Consider the following 19,253-nt stretch of genomic DNA (forward strand, 5'->3'; position numbering starts at 1 on the left):
TCACCACACCCTCGCGTCACCACACCCTCGAAGAAGGCCTCCCTCACTTAAGTTAAGTACCTTTGTGAAACACACACAGAAATTGCCCAAAGAGAGAGATTGTAGCTGTGAAGGCTAGTGGAGATCATCCACTCACCGCCGCTGGTCCTTCTCCCCACCACCAAGTGCATGCGAACCTAGTTGGATCAGATCGACTTTTATCTCTCTCTCTCTCTCTCTCTCTCTCTCTTTGTGGAGAAATTACACTTCATCCCCCTAAAATATGCCCTATATTACACTTTACATCATAAACTATTTAAATGCACAGTTTGCACGCTAAATTATGATCCTTGATACACTTTACACCCCGATATTAGTAGAGAAGAAGAATACAAACACAAGATAACACGCCGATGTGTTATCGAAGAGGAAACCAAAGAGCTCGGCGAAAAACCTCTCTGTTGCCCTCCAAGCGATAATTGATCCACTAGACAATCAATTGAGATACATGGGTTAGCAAGAGACCCTTCAAGCCTAATCTACGCGATGTACCTAAGCCCTCCAAGCTCGTACTCCAACAAGGCTTCTTTGAACCGTGTCTTGTCTAGCTCTCCGAATCCCGCAACAAGCTCCATGTTGCATTTGCCATCCTTGACTTCTTCCAATACTTCCCAGCAGCACCAAAACCTCACTGAACACTTTGAAAGTGTGTGGTAAGTGTTTGGACTATCAACCTCTCAATGTTATAGAAATGGAGAGGTAAGAGTTGAGGAAAATCCACAAGCAATTGTGTAGAAGATTGTGGGTATAACAATCTCTAACTCTCAAGGTTTGTGATTAGGGTTTTCTCTCTAAAGCACTCCTCAACTTTTGTGGGTATATATAGTGTGGGTATATATAGTGTGGGTACAGAAAATGTGTATCGGATAACACAGTCTGGTAAAACAGAATGTTTCACGAATGTCTCGCTGGAAGGCTTACCCGCAAGCTACTCGCAAAACACAGCTGTCTCCATCTGTCCTGACTCTTCGCATTCCAGTCATGTGCAGGGCACATGCATTATTTCATGGGATGCTTAGTCACGAGCAACCCACAAAAACTCTTCTGTCTTCAATTGCTCAAGTCTTCACGCTCTCTCTCTCTCTCTATCACACAACCCTTACAATTAAATCCCACAATAAATACAAGGTACAAAAGATTGAATATAATTATAATCAAATTTGGCACGAAATTAAAGTCAACAAAACACATAATTATAAATTACAACTTTACCGACGGAAATATGAATCACGTGACTTGCAAATATGTATTTCTTAAGTGAAACAAATTTAAAAGACCAAAAACCCCCTCTTCCTAGTCAATTAAAAACAAAACTTTTTTTTTTCCTAGTCTCTCACATGTGTCTGCATATCAGCCCCTCTCCCCCAAATCAAAATCCCTGCAACCTTATCCCCAAATCAAAATGATCTTTGGAATTGCTACTACTCTGCCACTGTTATGCCTAGAAGCATCAGTCTTTGGACTTCATATTTTAGATAACTTTCGGGGAAAAAAATTATCTAGATTTCCATGCTTGTTGCAGCTCAGTATTTTTTTTACTATCCACATTTATATAGTTGGTAACGTGGTCTCTTTGGTGTATTTCAAGGATGGGAAGTGTGTATATATGGACGACATTTGACATTCTTCAATCCTGATGCCTAGGGAAGGAAAAGAAGATACTACTCCATGGTATTAATAATTGAATTATGTACAAAGCTTTCAACTGAATTTTTTTATCACCATTTGCTGTTCTTTGTTGTTTGTGCACATTTTTATAGCAATCTAGGAAGCTAGCATGGAGGGTTATTTTGAAAACCATTACTCATTGCTCTATCGTAACAACTTTTCCTTCAAAACCATTTAGGAATTTTCACATGCTATGTTGCAAAATCATCGGCTTATCTAAAAGTTGATAAATAAAATGTCATGGTGGTGAAACAGTGGTAGTGTCGAAGATGATTTTTCTTTGTGGATTTATGACTGTAGGGATTTTGATTTGGGGAGGGGTATACGCATGAGAAAGAGAGCAAGCAGGGAAAAACAAATTTAATTGATTGAGAATATGGGGTTTTTAGTCTTTTAAGTTTGTGCCATTTAAGTAAATATACATATGCAAGTCATATGTTCATATTTCTGTCCATCTTAACATTAAAACTAATGTAGGGGTGCAAAGTGTAACAAGAATCATAATTTAAAGTGCAAACTGTGCATTCGAATAGTTTATGGTGCAAACTGTGCATTCGAATAATTTGAGGTGCAAACTGTGCATTCAAATAGTTTAGGGTGCAAAGCATAATCTGAGTTATAGTTTAGGGTGGTAAAGTATAATTACCCATTTTTCTTCCTTCTTTTCTTGTTCTAATTCACTTTGTTGTTACAATTTGTGTAAAGAATTTGTGATTTACAACTATGTTTTATGTTGGCTTTAATTCCGTGTGAAATTTGATTGTAATTCTGTTCAATCATTTCCTTGTATTTTTGTGAGATTTTATATATGGGCTGTGTGTGAGAGTTTGGTGAAGAATTTGTGAAGAAGTGGTTTTCGTGACTGACTCGCGACTGATGACTCGTGAAACAAGTCATGTGAGAAGCACATGCTGGAATTTAAAAGTCTTTAACAGGCCTGAGTCGCGAGTGACCCATGAAACTCACTGCCTGTTGCTTTTTAGAGTGTGACTTTTCCCATTCTTTACCAACATTATATAAATCCTTATTACCCAAGAAATGTAAGAAGAAGGAGGATTATTTTCTGAAGAAACTTTTGAGAAAGAAACCCTAGCCAAACACTTGAGAGTTAGAGATTGTTTTACCCACAATTCTCTACATAATTTCTCTAAAGTTTTTATCTACTCCCACCTCTCCATTTACACATCCTTGAGAGGTTCTTAGTCCAAACACTTACTTTACTCATTATGAGTGTTGAGAGAAGTTTTGGTACATTTGGGAAGTATTGGAAGAAGCCATTGAGTGGCAGATGCAATCACGCAGAATTGCGGGATCCGAAAAGCTAGTGAAGACAAGGCTCCAAGAAGTCCGTTGGTAGTAGGAACTTGGAGGGTTTAAGTACATTGGGTGGATTAGGCTTGGAGGGTCTTTTTGATATTTGTGTACTTCAACTTATTCACTAGTAGATCAATTTCAACTTGGAGGGTCGCGGAGAGGTTTTTCGCCGAGTACTTCGGTTTCCTCTTCGATAATACTTCTTGGTGTTATCTTGTGTTTGTATCATTGTGGTGTGCTTATGGCTTAAAGTAGTGTTACGTTTATTGCACTTCATTTACTTTTGTTCCGCATTTAGATAAGTTAGAGTAAAAGCAATTTAGCTGTAATTTAAAATTGGGGGTTTAAACAAGTTTTAGTGTTTTCACACTAATTGAGCTTTTTGTTTTATGAGAACTAGATTGTGTTTTGTGCTTTGATTATTTGTCTTCATTTAGAGAGATTTAAGAGACAAAAAACGAGAGAGAGAGAGAGAGAGAGAGAGAGAGAGAGAGAGAGAGAGAGAGAGAGAGAGAGAGAGAGAGAGAGAGAGAGAGAGAGAGAGAGAGAGAATGCTCTGAAGAAACAAAGACAAAAGAGGAAGGGATGAGAGAGAAAGAATAATTTTTTATTCAACCAGTTACTTTTTTTAAGAGAGTATATTGTTTTGGAGTTGCTACAGTGCTCTCCATGTCAAGAGAACTATTGTAGCAACTCTAAAAAAAAAAAAAAAAAAAAAAAAAAACAAAAATTAGAGTTAGAGAGGCTGTTGGAGGGTGTTTTTTGTGTGTTTACTCTCCGAAATTGGCTCTAAGAAAATCACATGTGCAAGTCACATGTTTCATATTTTTATCCAACTTAACATTAAAACTAATGTAGGGTTGCAAAATGTAACAAGAATCATAATTTAAGGTGCAAACTATACATTCGAATAGTTTATGGTGCAAAGCATAATCTAGGTTATAGTTTAGGGTGGTGTAAAAAATGGAACCCTTCTTTCTGATGGAGTTTTGGACTTGAACACTTTATGCAAGATGTTGTTTTAGTCATACGACATTTGTTGGGATGTTGCATCTTAAGGGAGACAAGTCAGAGAATGTCTGCATTGATTACAAAGTTTAGCCAACCAATGGCTTGAATCTCCTTAAAAAGAGCGAGTGCCGTGCCACAGTCCAAATAGTATTATGTATTTTCTAATCTCAAATTAATAATATTCAAAAGTATTATTCAATTTCTTTTTGTATTATTTCCATTATTATTGTGTTTGCACCAACACTTTATTGTTACAATTTTTTTTATGAGAACTAGATTGTGTTTTGTGCTTTGATTATTTGTCTTCGTTTAGAGACATTCGAGAGACAAAAAATGAGAGAGAGAGAGAGAGAGAGAGAGAGAGAGAGAGAGAGAGAGAGAATGTTCTGAAGAAACAAAGAGAAAAGAGGAAGGGATGAAAGAGAATAATTTTTTTATTCAGCCAGTTTTTTTTTATTTTAATTTTTTTTAAGAGAGAATGTTGATTTGAAGTTGTTACAGTGCTCTTCATGCCAAGAAAACTACTGTAGCAACTCTGGGGAAAAAACAAAGAAAAAGAGTTAGAGAGGTTGTTGGAGGGTGTTTACTTAAAATTTATGTTTTTACTCTCCAAAATTGGCTTTATAGAGCCTATTAGAGATGCTGAATTAGGGAAAAAAAAAAATCCTAAGGCCCCAAGACATAAAGGGGAGGAAAATAGGTAAGGCAAAATCTTCGCTGTTGCTTACCCAACAAAGCAGAGTCTACAGCTTACTAGGATGTATAGATCTCTGCCCATTTCCAATTGATTCGTCAAGAGGGATATGTTTGTGCACCAAGAATATGCCATCAATGTATTATCAACCATCAATCTTTCAGTTCTATTAACCATTAGAAACTTCAAAAATTCAACATTTCTTGAACTAAATGCCACCCAATAAATTTTAACCAATAGGATTATTTCTTTCATTGTAATATTATTAATTAAACCAAAATATTAGTCAATAAATAAAATAATATTTTTTTATCAAATGAAAAATAGGAAAAAAAAGAGAGAAAAATGTTACGTCAACAATATTTTTCATAGTAAATTCTGAGTATCAGGTTGTTATTACCTGTTATTGGTAGATAAAAAAAAATAATTTTAGTAGTACGTTTAAATTAGAATTAGTAACAACTTAACACCTAAGATTTATTGTGAAAATGTTGTGAATATAACACTTAAAAAAAAAACAATACACAAAAAATTTCATAACATTTTTCACATTGGAAAACTTTTACTAGTTTTCATGTAGGTCCACCATTAATATTACATTTTTACTTATCACTATTAATCTGCCACATTAACAAGTGTGAAAAGTTTTGTCAAATTTGTGTCTATAGGCTTTCTTTAAAAAAAAAAAAAAAAATCTATTAGATTTATTAGTAATTTTGCATCTAAAACAAGATAATAGAGTTCAGATAATATTAAAAAAGTAAATTTAAAAAGTCATTTAAATATAAAAAAGTTCTCGGTTCAGTTTTCACCTAAAGCCTCCAAATACATCAAACCGCCCTGTTTCAATATAATGAGACAAAATTCATTGAGTATATTCATGCACAGACAATCGACTCTATTAAAAATCAGTGATGTCTTAGCGCATACCCATAAAATGATCAGTGACTATGTGTCTTAGCGTCACATCAATAATAAAAATTTGTTCAAACCGAAAGGATTTATCTTTGCCACAGATGTGTAAAGAATGATACATCCTAGAGACAAGCAACAATATGCAAGTTGCTAAATCACTTGTCTTCTCTGATGCTAAGGACCTACTGCAACATGAGTTGAGTATGGCTCTACTGAACCAACTGAACAGACAATTCATCTATCAACCATTGAGTTGCTCGTGTACTGTAGCCACAAGGTGTTCAGCCTTTCCACCTTTTGCATTTGAAAAAACTAGCTAATAAGAGTAAACAACAAAGAAAACTCATCAAAATTGGAAATCTAGTTCTCAACAGTGGCATAACAATTTTAATTGTGTTCATCCTTTCAACGGCAATCTTCTCTAGTGGTACTTAGTTCCCATTGTATTATTACTTCCACTTCTAAAAGGAGATTTTAGATTCTAGTTCCAACTTCCAAGTTTGTGTCTTTATCAGAATCAATTGACATCTCAAAGTCAAAGACATTAGTAATTTAACTGAGACAGCGTCAAATATGGTTTCTATTACCTCAACTTTGATATGTGGTCTTCAGGGAATTTGTACCAAATCGGGAGCCCAATCGCAATGTATAATTTTGAGACAATGCATAATATGACTTCACCAGCAAAATATGGCAATTTTAGCAAAAGTTATTATGAAGGTTTCAGCTCTGTTGCCTGCAAATTGGGGGAAAAAAAAAATTCAAAAGCAAGCAACATTCAAGGTCCAAAAGCACTAAAGCAGGAAAGAGAGAGAGAACAACCTGCAAAATTATATTGCAATTACTCACATAAAGGGCACCAATTCCCTACAAAAATTATTTTGCAATTGAATCAAAATAACTAATATCCCAATTAACAATTGGTTAATAACATGTTCCCAAGTGACAGAGTCTTAACACTAGTCTAGTCATAATTGAAACTCATTATAGTTGTTAATTAAGCTTATCAACTTGATACATGCTTGATGTGGGACTAATGACACACTCACATAAAAAGGTGATTTTTAAGGTAATATTATTAAACAATCACATTGTTTTTTTCCAATTTTTTTGTACAGATCGATTATCACATAACCTTAGAAAATTACTATAATCAAAAAAAGCTTCAACCCAAGTATTTGGGATGTTGGAAGTAATCATATTAATTTATTTTGAAAGATACGCAAGCACGCAAGAGATGAAGTGGATATCCATGGCATCTAAATTGCATCCAAAGAAATTGAATAAGTTGGGGGATCCAAAAGATATCTAAAATATATAACTATAATCTTCAGAGGTATAGAAGACGTGTCTCGAAAATAAGGACATCACATACCATAGAAACAAGGACTTACAGTTGTACTGATTTGCATAAATACGAAGTTCATCAGCATAAAATACATCCTAAAGGACAGAAAGATCAATTTTAGACACAAAAACAGAAAAATTTGAGGATGAAAGTGTTTCATTAGGAGCTACTATATCTGATAGCTCCATAATGTGCATAATGAAATTCTTTACTTTTTTTTTTTGAGAAAGAAATTCTTTACTTTTTAATGTATTGAAGTCAAAGGCTTCGGTGTACCCTTTTACATTTCAATGCTATAAAATAGCATGCCCAAGCAAAAAAAGAAAGGCAAAAAGGTTCAACTAGTGTTATAACAAAGAAGTCTAATAAGAACATTTTACCAATTCAAACTTGAAATTTTCAATCCATAGATGGATCAACCTCAAAGGTAACATAATCCTTATGTCCATAGATTAAGATGTATCATACTTTAATTCTAACCATAATAGAGAGGAGATAATCAATAAGAGTAACGGCAAGAAGAACGTGAAAATGGCAACAAAGATGCAAATGAAACATTGCACTAAAGAAGGTGACATACCTTACATCAAACGTGCGTGAAAGAACTGAAGATGAAGTCCTGTTTCTTTGAACTGATCATGATGTCCTCATTTTCTTCAATGGCGGATGTGAATTCAGATCAGGTTCATTGCTTACGGTATGGGCCATTGAAGATGAACCCAAATCACACCCATCACTCATGGTTGATTCAAATACCAATCGGCCTAAGCCTAAGTCAGATCCATTTATCATATCCAATTGAAGCCCCACTGTAGATGGAAACAAAAGGTGCCTAGTGTCATCAGGGACCAGAGGAGGTTGGCATTCTCTTACATCCGAGTCATCACCATAAAGGCCTCTCAAATTAGAGTCAATCCCATGATCTGTTATCTTCGTTGAACTAGGGAAGAGAGGTAGTAAAGGCTGGAGAGGGTTGGCGGAGTGGCATTGGTGGTGCATGTTTGATTCACCAAAGTTTTGAGGACAGATGCATTTTGTATGGACACCACACCTTTTTATGGTTGGAGTAATTTTTGGTGGATCATATGTAGAAACGGTTTTAAATACAATTTCAACCTCATTCAGATCATATAGATTTAAGTCATCAAATGTCTCATGGAATTCGCCATAAGGTACAAAAGAAACCCACAGATGATCAGACTCGCTCTCTCCGTCAATTACATTTGCCAAAATATCTACTGTCTTTTCACGACATTTGATGATCAATCTTAGATGAAATATGGGAACGAATCCATTACCTATGTGCTCCTCCAGCCCAAAAACAATACACAAAAGAATTGCTGGAAAATCTTGACCAACCCAAAATGAGATGGAATTTCCAAAACTTTGATGGTTGAACAACTTTGGAATCTCAGTTCCTGGTAGTATAAGTTCATATTTTGGAAACGATAGGCCTGGTGACTGTAGAATCTCATGTTCTTCGTAGTAAGATTCTTCAAACTGCAAGCAAATAGCAAATTCAAGAAATTACAATTTAATAATCTAATAATGTATTTGGGAAAAATAACAAATGTGTTTCTTTATGACTTATATATATATATAGAGAGAGAGAGAGAGAGAGAGAGAGATACCATTGTCAATAATCTGCTTAATGCTTGTGGATTCAACGACAGGCAATTTGTTGCGTACACTTTTGATATAGATTGTGGAAGACTTGGAATTTCCTGAAGCTGCTTGCAATTGTCTATTCGAAGTCCCTCTAACCTAGTAAATTTGCTGATTCTTTCGGGGATGGCACTTATATTGGTTCCATTTAGATCTAGAAACTTCAATACAGGGAAGTAATTGGGCTTTGATAAAAAATCTAATGCAATTGGATTTCCACCGTCATTGAGATATAGATGTTTTAACCTCATAAACCCATATTCAGAAAAGCTATCAAAAGGATCGTGTGTCGGTATCAATTTGGTAGTACAAACAGATAATTCATCAAGTAGCCGCAACTTATAGATGGTATCTGGAAGTTCCATAAGGTTTTGGCAATCATATAGGTTTAAACATTTGAGCATAGTGAGATAACCTATTGATGAAGGTAAATCTCTAATACCACTATGTTGCAATTCTAAAACTGATAAACAATTCATTTCTGGTTGAATATCAGGGAACTTCTCAAGCCTTGAGCAGCCCTCAAGACGAAAAATGTAAAGAGATTTCAACATAAGGCGGCTTGGAAGAATGTGGAGATTTTCGCAATCAGTGAGCTCCCAATTTTGAAGGCTATCAAGATATCCAATGGACTCATCAACCTCAACTAAATTTTTACAACGATGAAGGTTTAATATTTCTAAGTTTGGAGCACACAACTCAGGTAATTTTATAATAGAATCACATTCACTAAGATTGATAACTTTCAAATTTGCAAACTGGATCCCCTGTAGAAGAAACAAATTCAAAAGTCTTCAACAAACTTTTAAATTAAATTTAAAGATCTAAATTCATAAATACTAATAGGCATACCTGCTTGATTAGCATCTCCAATGTAATGTGACTATGTGGCATGTTGAGTTGGACAAGTTTCTTAGGACAAAAAGTGGATGGTAAGGCAAAAGAATAAGAAGGCCAATCAAGCAATCTTAACCCATTGGGGAGATATGTTAGTTGTCCACAAGTGCGTACATCATCCACAATAAGAAACTTGAGATTTTTCATCCGTTTGAAAGCTTTAGCTTCCAATTGCACAGTTATTGGTTTAGAAGAGCGCAACACTATGCCCCGAATTTTATTTGATCCCTAATTGGACAAAGCATTAAGTGAAACACAGTGCACATTAGAATTTGTCAAAAGTATTTACAATTTGAAATTTTGAAAATAAAAATCAACAAATGTATATTTTCTTGAATATTAAATAAAAAAATTCATTGCTTCTACCCTGTGGAAAAAAATAAAAATAAAATTGATAAAAAAAAAAAAAGTGAAGAAAAGAAGTTGTACCCTATTTTTAGATAGTACTTCAAGAGCATCCTCATAACACCATAGCCTAGTACGTTTTCTCGGCACTTGTGGGGATTCTTGACGGACAATTTCCATGCCCATTTGCTGTAACAAGTCATGCATTGACAATATGTTCCATCGATCAACAGTTATGAGACACTTCTCAAAAAGTCTTGCAATACCGGAATCTGGATATAAACTACAAGAATCTAAAATACTCATAACATCATATATGTTGCGCCCCTTGAAGAAACATGCAATATCAAGGAAAATATCTTGTTCAGTTTCGTCCAATCCTTCATAACTTATTTTGAGTATTTCTTGAATATTTTTGTTAGGAACTCTTTCATATTTATCCAATGCACTTTTCCATTGAATTTTGCTTTTACCATATAGATCTGAACCTAAAACCATTAAAGCTAGCGGAAGGCCTCTAGCATAATGTACTGCACATTCTGTGAGTTCAACATATTCATCATTAGGTTTGTTTCTTTTGAAGGCATTCCAACTAAATAGCTCAAGAGCTTCATTGTGATCCATCTCCTTCACTTCGTATATGAAATTAACTTCATGTTTAGTTAGCAAAGATTTATCTCTTGTTGTTATTATGAAATTAACTTCATGTTTAGTTAGCAAAGATTTATCTCTTGTTGTTATTATGATTCTACTTCCTAAACCAAACCAATCACATTTTCCAGCTAATGCTTCTAATTGAAACAAATGATCCACATCATCAAGAATTAAAAGAACCTTTTTAGAGCAAAGCCTATGCTTAATCACATTGATTCCTCGGTCAACACTGCCAACCTTTGAACTTCTAGCATCTCTTAAGATCTTAGAAAGAAGTGTCTCTTGTAGTTGAACCAGTCCAACTTCTTTCTTGGAAGATTCTCTAACATTTGAAAGAAAACAACTACCTTCAAACTGGTGAGCAATCAAATTATAAATTGCTTTGGCAATAGTTGTCTTACCAATTCCACCAACTCCCAGGATTCCTACCATGCGTATGTCATTCCTCCTAATACTTAAAAGCAAATTGATGTCTTGTACACGAGACTCTATTCCAACTGGATGATTGGCAACATTTAGATATGTACAATTTACTATGATAGAGACCGTTTGAATGATTTCTTGGATGAATTCAGATTCATTCCTGCCCATAAAAAGATAAAACATAGAGTTAGTCGAGTATTTTACACCTGAAAAGAAAAAGAAAATGATGTAGTTACAATATTTTTCTTGTATCAAATTCATGATGCATCTAGTTTGCTACTTGGCATGTGAGACAAGTACGATGCATCCACCAAATCTCGGCCCAAGTAATTCGACCCGCCTGATTGGACCGAGGAAGCCTACTGAAGTAAAGAATCCACATGGCACAAGTAGTCTTGAACGGGCCGATGTTGCCCCTACCTACGTATTAACGGCAGCCTGACGGGGGTGAGTAAAGTTGTAAAGAGAAAGGATCTGCCACCTCCATAGTAATTGACAGCTGATAGCCAATAGCATTAAATGCTAAATAACATCCCTACCTAGTGCTAGTGCTAGTAAGGAGTAGGGATAAAGGGAATTGCATTATTTGCAACGTCCTGAACGTGAAATTTATAAACTGCGTCAATTCCTCTGCAAGGCTATATGACTTGGGGGAAATTTCTTTTAAGTATTTCCGAAATATAGTGAAATGGTATTTCTTTTTCTTAATTCATGATGGACCTTATTATAAATATGAGAGGATGAAGTAATATTCTCCGTGTTTCGAGAGTACCTAAAAATTACTAATAACTCGGGGTGAATTATTGTATTACACAGATTAGTAAAAAATAACCAACGGCATTATAGAAATCGTTCTTTCCTCTCGGTCCACAACTAAAAACCAATACTCAGCTGAGCTGAGCAGAGCCAAGCAGCTGAGTAAACTTGGAGCCGAGCCACAAAAGAACACCCTCTCCATTTGTCTCTCCCTCTCGGTCTCTCGCTCTCCTTCTCCCTTGCGATATCTCTCTCCCAATCTCTCAATTATCCAATTAGGCTAGGGGTGGGTGGGGTTTCAATTTTGTGTTCTTTAGATGTGGGGAGGGACAACGTGGTTGCTTATTTTGTTATTTTAATTTTGGGGTTTTTTGAATTAACGTTTTTAATTAATAAAACAAAAATTAAATATTAAAATAAGGTTAAAAGGACGCTGTTTTGGGAGCTTAATAGTAGCAATGGATGGCAAGTTCTTCAGGACTGAATTGAGATGGTTTGAAACTTAGATGATTGAAATAAACGAATGCAAACTTAGAGGATTGAAATGAATAGAGATAAAGCTTAGATGGTGAAATTTGCATTTTGGCCAAGAAATAATATATATATATATATATATATATATATATATATATATAATCAATTAGCCTAAAACAAAACAAAATCAAAGTCATTGTTGAAAGAATGCTGGTTGATATTGTTGTAATATGGCTTGACTTTGGAAATCAAAGTCGGTGACTTTGCTTACTTGGTATTGGAAAAACACACAGTGAACAACAAGGACTAGTAAACCAAGTTCCACTTGGTTTAGGAATTGAACTTGCCGCGGAGGGGGGTGGTGGTGTGGGTTGTTATGCGGCTAGCGGCTATTGTTTGAAATTGTAGTACATGAGAAAGTATAGTTCTACAAGACTATGCAAATATAATAGGGTGCTCTATTCTTTTTGTGAGAGAGCCAAGGGTGTATTTGGGGCTTGGGTCTTGCGAGAGTGCTATTATGTTATTATTGTAATCTCCTTATTTTATAGTGGAACTTTCTCTATTGCCACCTGTGAATGTAGACAATTGTCAACCACGTAAATCCTTGTGTCTATTATTTTCGCAGCATTAGTGGATGTATTTTCACAGCAATTAGTATTAGAGTTCTAGGTTGATTGATCCAATGGAGGTTAATGCTTCTATTGCCGAGGTAGACTTAGTTAAGTTCGACGAAACTGGTAACTTCGGGTTATGGCAGAGAAGGGTGAAAGACTTGTTGGTACAACAAAGTTTGGTGAACGCTTTGTATGGGAAAACAAAGAAACTAGAGAAGATGAACGATAACAAGTAGGAAGAACTCAAGATGAGGGTAGTGTGTACAATTCGGCTATGTTGGCAAATGAGCTTATGTACAATGTCATGAATGAGGTGTCAACTACCATTATATGGTTGAAGTTGGAGAGCCCGTATATGTCCAACTCCTTCATAAATAAATTGAATCTTAAGTAGAAACTTTATGAGCTTAAGATGGTAGAGGGTGCGGATTTGGCTCAGCACATCAACATGCTCAACCAAGTTATTAGTGACATGTTGAGGATCGATATAAAATTCGATGATAAAGATAAGGCGATGATGCTTTTGACCTCACTCCTAGCTTTCTATGAACACTTGGTTACAACCCTATGTTGGGGGAAGGAGACTCTAGAATTTAAAGAGATCTCAGGAGCCTTGATGGATCACTACCATCAGAAACAGAATTTAGGTAAGAGTTCTGGGGAAGGACTCATGGTAAAAGGTAATCAAGATTGTGGAAGAAAGAAAGACAGAGATAACAATTTTTCCAAGGGACACAGTAGATCCAAATCTAAGAGTAAGACAGTGAAGTGCTATAAATGCCAAAAGAAGGGGCATATACAGCGAGACTGTCCAGAGTGGAAAAGAGATAAGGATAAAGACAAGGAAGGGTCCTCAAAATCTACCAACGTAGTGGCGGTAGATGTAGATTCAAATGGAGATTTGTGTTTTTTTTTTTCATCAAATGCACCCATCTGTGTTATGTTTCTTCAAATGTAGACCAGTTGATCGATTCTTGGGTTTTGGATTCAGCATGTTCATTCCATGTGACACCTCACAAGGACTGGCTCAACACTTACAGGTTAGTTAATTGTGGTTCTATTCTAATGGAAAACAATCTTGTTTGCAAAGTTGTTGGAACAACAACAATTAAAGTTAAGATGTTTGATAATGTTGTGAGGACATTAAAAGATGTAAGACATGTTCCAGATTTGAAAAATAATCTTATTTCATTGGGAACCCTAGACTCTAATGGTTTTAGATATAAGTCTGAAAATGGGATAATGATCGTATTAAAGGGTGTTATGATTATGATGAAGGGACCAAAAGTAGATGATAATATCTACAAATTGCTTGGCAGCACCATTGTAGGTGGAGCTGTTGTAGTTACTGAATCTCAATAAGATGATATACTCTTGTGGCATATGCGATCAAGGAATATAGGTGAGCATGGTATAAGAAAATTGCAGAAATGAAATCTGTAGGCTAGAGTTAACACATGCAAATTAGATTTTTGTAAATACTGTATTATGGGAAAGCAGTGTAAGGTGCAATTCAAAACTTCCACACACAAGACAGAAGATATTTTGGATTATGTTTATTCTAATATTTGGGGACCATCAAAGGTTGTCTCTAAAGATGGATCTTGGTATTATATAAGTTTAATTGATGACTAATCTAGGAAAGTTTGGGTTTAATTCTTGAAAAACAACTTTGATGCCTTATGAAAAATTCAAGAAGTGGAAAACCAAACGGGAAGGAAGGTCAAGTGCCTTAGAGCTAATAATGGCATTGAGTAAACAAATAAGGAGTTCTTGAGGTTTTGTGAAGAGCATGGCATCAAGAGGCACTTTACGGTACCAAGAACAACTCAACAAAATGGAAGAGCTAAGAGGCTTAACAAATAGGTGCATAAGATTGAATGTTGTGCTTCCTAAGGTCTTCTAGGCTGGAGCTGTGAATATGGCTTGTTACACCATTAATAGATCACCTAGGTTTTCACTTGATGGGAAAGTTGCTGAAGAGGTTTGGATTAGGAAAGAAGTTGATTATTCTTTGATGAGGATCTTCGGGTGTCTTGCCTATGTGCATATTCCTAGTGAAGAAAGGTCAAAGCTTGATTCAAAATCAAAGAAGTGCATCTTTCTTGGGTTTAAGAAAGGGGTAAAATGGTACAAGCTTTGGGATCCGATTGTAGAAAAAGTGATGATAAGCAGAGATGTGGTCTTCGACGAAAAGTCCATGATAAAAGCTTTCAGAAAGGAAGATGAATCTCAAGTAGTGTGAGGCAGTAGTTATAGTGGTAAATTAGTCGTGCAAGTGGACCTAGATGAAGTGGAGCCTCAGCTAGAAAAGGAGGCTCATAGTACGAAATCAGACAGGCCTAAATGCAACAAAAGACCACCGGTCAGGTATAAATTCAAGGATCTTGCTTCTTATTGTTTACTAATCAGTAGCGAAGATGCTTCCACATTTCAGGAATCAATTGATAGTTTTGAAAAGGACAAGTGGATGGAAGTTATGGTGGAGGATATGGAATCCTTGAATAAGAGCAAGACTCAAGAGTTATGAGAACTTCTAAAGGGTAAGAAACCGATAGGTTGCAAGTGAGTGTTTAAGAAGAAGGAAGCAATATTAGATATGGAAGGAGAATAATTCAAGGCACGGTTGGTAGCAAGGGGATACTCATAAAAACAAGGGATTAACTATGATGAGATTTTCTCACCCGTGGTTAGGCTTCTATCAGGGCGGTGTTGGCCTTGGTAGCACATCAATAGATAGAATTGGAACAAATGGATGTGAAGACGACATTCCTTCATGGGAATTCGGAGGAGGAGATCTTCATGGAACAATCAGAGGGGTTGAGGAAACTTGGTACAGAAAATCTTGTCTGCAGATTGAAGAAGTCACTCTATAGGCTCAAGCAATCACTTAGACAATGGAACAAGAAGTTTGATTCCTATATGATTCAGATTGGTTATACGAATGATTGTTGCGTATATGTTAAAGTTCTTAACGATGGATCTTATATTTATTTGTTACTATATGTCGATGATATGTTAATTGCTACTAAGAGAATGTGTAGGATGATAAGCTAAAGTCTCTATTGCACAAAGAGTTTGACATGAAAGACTTGGGTGCTACTAAGAAAATTATGAGTATAGAGATTCATAGGGATAGGGAGGCAAGAAAGTTGTGGTTGTCTCAGAAGAACTATATTAGACAGGTTCTTGAAAGATTTAACATGCAAGATGCTAAGTCTATAAGCACTCCATTGGCGAATCATTTAGATTATCTGAGAGTCAATGCCAGAAGGATGAGAAGAACTCGAAGAAATTTCAAAGGTCCCGTATGCAAGTGTTGTTGGGTGTTTGATGTATGCGATGGTCTGCACTAGGCAGGATTTGGCTCATGCAGTGAGTATTGTCAACATGTACATGGCAAAACCTGGTAAAGAGCACTAGAATGTAGTGAAATGGATATTTAGATACTTGAAAGGTACTTCAGAACATGAGATCTTGTTTGCGGGGCAATAGGGTGATAATTTAGTGGTAGGGTATGTGGATGTAGATTTTGCAGGCAACATGGATGATAGTAAGTCTACTACAAGTTTTATTTTCACATTTTCAGGCAGACCTATTTGTTGGAGATCCACATTACAATTCCGTAATAGCCATGTCTACTACTATAGCTAAATACATGGCTGCAGGTGAAGCTGCAAAGGAAGCACTATGGTTGAAAAGGCTTGTCGAAGAGCTTGGTTTGAACCAAGGAGGAATACAGTTGCATTGTGACAATTAGAGTGCCATTTATTTGGCAAAGAATCAAGTTTATCATGTGAGGACAAAAGCATATTGCTGCGAGGTTCCACAAGATAAGGGAGTTAATTGTTAACAAAAAAAAAAAAAAAAGTCTCCTGAAAAGGTTCACACTTTGGAGAATGCAACTGATATGTTGACAAAGCCGGTTCCAAAGGTCAAGTTCAAGCATTGCTTGGTGTTTGTAGCTTGTGATAGCGCTATGGGTTATGGTGGTGGCGACAGAGGTGTTAGTTCGTGAGGCTTGAGCCAAGGTGGAGATTTGTTGTAATATGGAAATCAAAGTTGGTGACTTTGCCTACTTGGTATTGTGTTGCCTGTTTTGCCGTGAACAACAAGGACTAGTAAACCAAGTTCCACTTGGTTTAGGAATTGAACTAGTGGACCTTATATAATATAAATATATGTGTGTGGGGGGGGGGGGGGGGGGGGGGGGGGCGGCAGTTGTTTGAAATTGTAGTACGTGAGAAAGTATAGTTCTACAAGACTAGTGCAAATATAATGGGTGCTTTATTCTTTGTGTGAGAGAGCTAATGGTATTTGGGCTTGGGTGGGTCTTGTGAGAGTGCTCTTGTGCTACTCTTGTAATCTCCTTATTTTATAGTGAAACTTTCTTTGTCACCGCCTGTGGCTGGAGGCAATTGCTGAATCACATAAATCCTTGTGTCTATTATTTTCTTCTCTCTTCTTTAATCTTGTTTTAGTGGGTGTATTTTCACAACAGTTTTGTCAAAGATGCAGCTCATCTCCAGATCCAGGACATTTGTCTCAAAATTTCTCTTCAATTTCCTACTCTCTTGTCTAAAAACAAAATTTTAAGAAGAATCAAATAGAAGATCATGGTAAAGTGAAGTAAATACCCAGATCTCTTTTTATAGTCATGTGTGTATGTGTTGTAGTAAACAGAGAAAAGATCATGGAAAGTGAAGTAAAATGAAAGCACAAGAATTAGATACACATACCCTTTTCCTCTGGCTATGTGCCAGCCAGACAAATTGGCAACATTTTTTAAGGCTGTCTTCCAACTCTGCATCTTAGTGTTGTCTTCAAGTTGAGCTAATGCTTTCCCAAAACTCTTTCTTTGATGCCTTACATCTGATGGATCTACTTTCCAAAACACTGGTAGAACTACTTGTCCCTTTGTTTGCTTACACTCAAGGATCTTCACCAGCTGGTCTAAGCACCGTGTGGATGATGCATAGTTTCTAGAGAGTACAACCACTGAAGTTCTTGACCCTTCTATGGCTTTGACAAGGGTCTCTGAAAGTTCTTCGTCTCTTTTAGTTTCAAGGTCATCATCATCAACATCTATGAAGGTGGTATTGATTCCCTTTTTATGCAGAGCGTTGTCTAGATCGCCAGTGAAGTTGTAGCGAGTATCTTTGCCTCTGAAACTTAAGAATACGTCGTAAGTACATCTATGGGTGATGATAGAATTAGAAGAAGAGAAAGAAGAAAAGGGTCCTTGGAATTGGAAAGTCATGGAAGAAGTAATATACTGTGATCGATGGTCGTGTTGGTGATTACTGATTATTATAGACTTAGACTATAGAGGTTCGAAACTCATAAATAGTTAGAGATCGATCGGCTCTCCGTTTCCTTTTCTATCAGGCCTTGGCACTCGGAAAAGTAGGAAAAGAAAGTTGATTTGAGAAGCTGATGCTCGTTGCACTAATGAAGCGTTAGCTGTTGGTACCACACATTCGAGGGAAAAGTGAGAAACTTCTTGGTTAGTACTTCGCCAAGTTCTCGGTTGGGTCTTGGGAGGATTAAAAAATGGAGTGGTGGAAAATAAAATATAGAAATGAACGAAGCACTAAGAATAAGATAAATTCTTTATTATCTTGTTTGGTAGAATCGTATAAAAAAGTGGAAGGATAAAGTCTTTGTTAATTTGTTGATGTTATTATTTAATTGATAGAAAATTTGAAAGGACATTTTAGACCATTTTGTTGATTTTATAATGAAACTAACTTGTAACTCCTACTTACATGTCTAATTATAATGGTATTATATATATTTGGTTATATTTGCAATTATATTTGGTGTAATTTTTGCAATTACACATTAACAACTAAAAAGCATTATTATCTAACGAGTCTAGAAAAATCATTAGAGTGAACTGCCTAATTAGTAGGCCATCAAAGTAAAAGAAGTAACCATTCAAGCACATTCAACGCATTAGAAGACAACCATTACTCGTCAACCTTGAACTCCCATCAATACAATAACCATTGCACATGGAGTAATAATCGCTTCCAATTATGTACAATAGCTACCCAAATCACCTATAAAAGGGATAATCTGACTTAATTGCTAATGTATGAGAAAAAAAAAAAAAAAAAAAAAAACTACAAAACATCATCTATATACAAAATACATAGGTTGATATTAACTTAAGCAACGAAGGCTCCCGTACTGAGCACAACTTGATGGTCTCTTTGATCAACTCTGTTTTTTCATGTAGTTCTTATCTTCAAAAGCTCCAGATTGGATAAGTGATCTAATGAACGATTTTTGACATCATCAATAATATCAAGAAATAACTAGGCACCAAATTGGAAGTACCTTTGTTTTTCATCAATATTTGTGTAGACACTCGATTTTGCACCAATAATTTAATCTTGGAAGATGACCGCAGTGACCATTCATATAC

At 35.9% G+C, this 19,253-nt stretch overlaps 1 protein-coding gene across 3 annotated transcripts; it reads right to left on the reverse strand.

Annotated features, from left to right (window-relative positions):
- Positions 1-5,625: 5,625 nt before the first annotated feature.
- On the reverse strand, positions 5,626-18,182 carry LOC115969243 (TMV resistance protein N-like). Of its 3 annotated transcripts, XM_031088850.1 has the most exons (9): positions 17,560-18,182; positions 10,604-11,133; positions 9,981-10,552; positions 9,507-9,779; positions 8,621-9,421; positions 7,570-8,489; positions 6,464-6,508; positions 6,229-6,377; positions 5,626-5,957 (listed from the first exon to the last, which is right to left on the reverse strand). In XM_031088850.1, exons 1-6 carry the CDS (start codon positions 18,078-18,080, stop codon positions 7,626-7,628), a joined length of 3,561 nt encoding a protein of 1,186 aa, XP_030944710.1. In that variant the 5' UTR covers positions 18,081-18,182; the 3' UTR covers positions 5,626-5,957; positions 6,229-6,377; positions 6,464-6,508; positions 7,570-7,625. The 3 variants fall into 3 exon arrangements, with proteins under 3 accessions (XP_030944710.1, XP_030944711.1, XP_030944709.1); XM_031088851.1 differs by lacking the exon at positions 6,464-6,508 and having other exon boundaries at positions 5,626-5,953; XM_031088849.1 differs by lacking the exon at positions 6,464-6,508.
- Positions 18,183-19,253: the final 1,071 nt, after the last annotated feature.

This window comes from Quercus lobata, chromosome 11, assembly GCF_001633185.2.
Source record: "Quercus lobata isolate SW786 chromosome 11, ValleyOak3.0 Primary Assembly, whole genome shotgun sequence".
In the NCBI taxonomy this organism is placed as follows: Eukaryota; Viridiplantae; Streptophyta; class Magnoliopsida; order Fagales; family Fagaceae; genus Quercus; species Quercus lobata.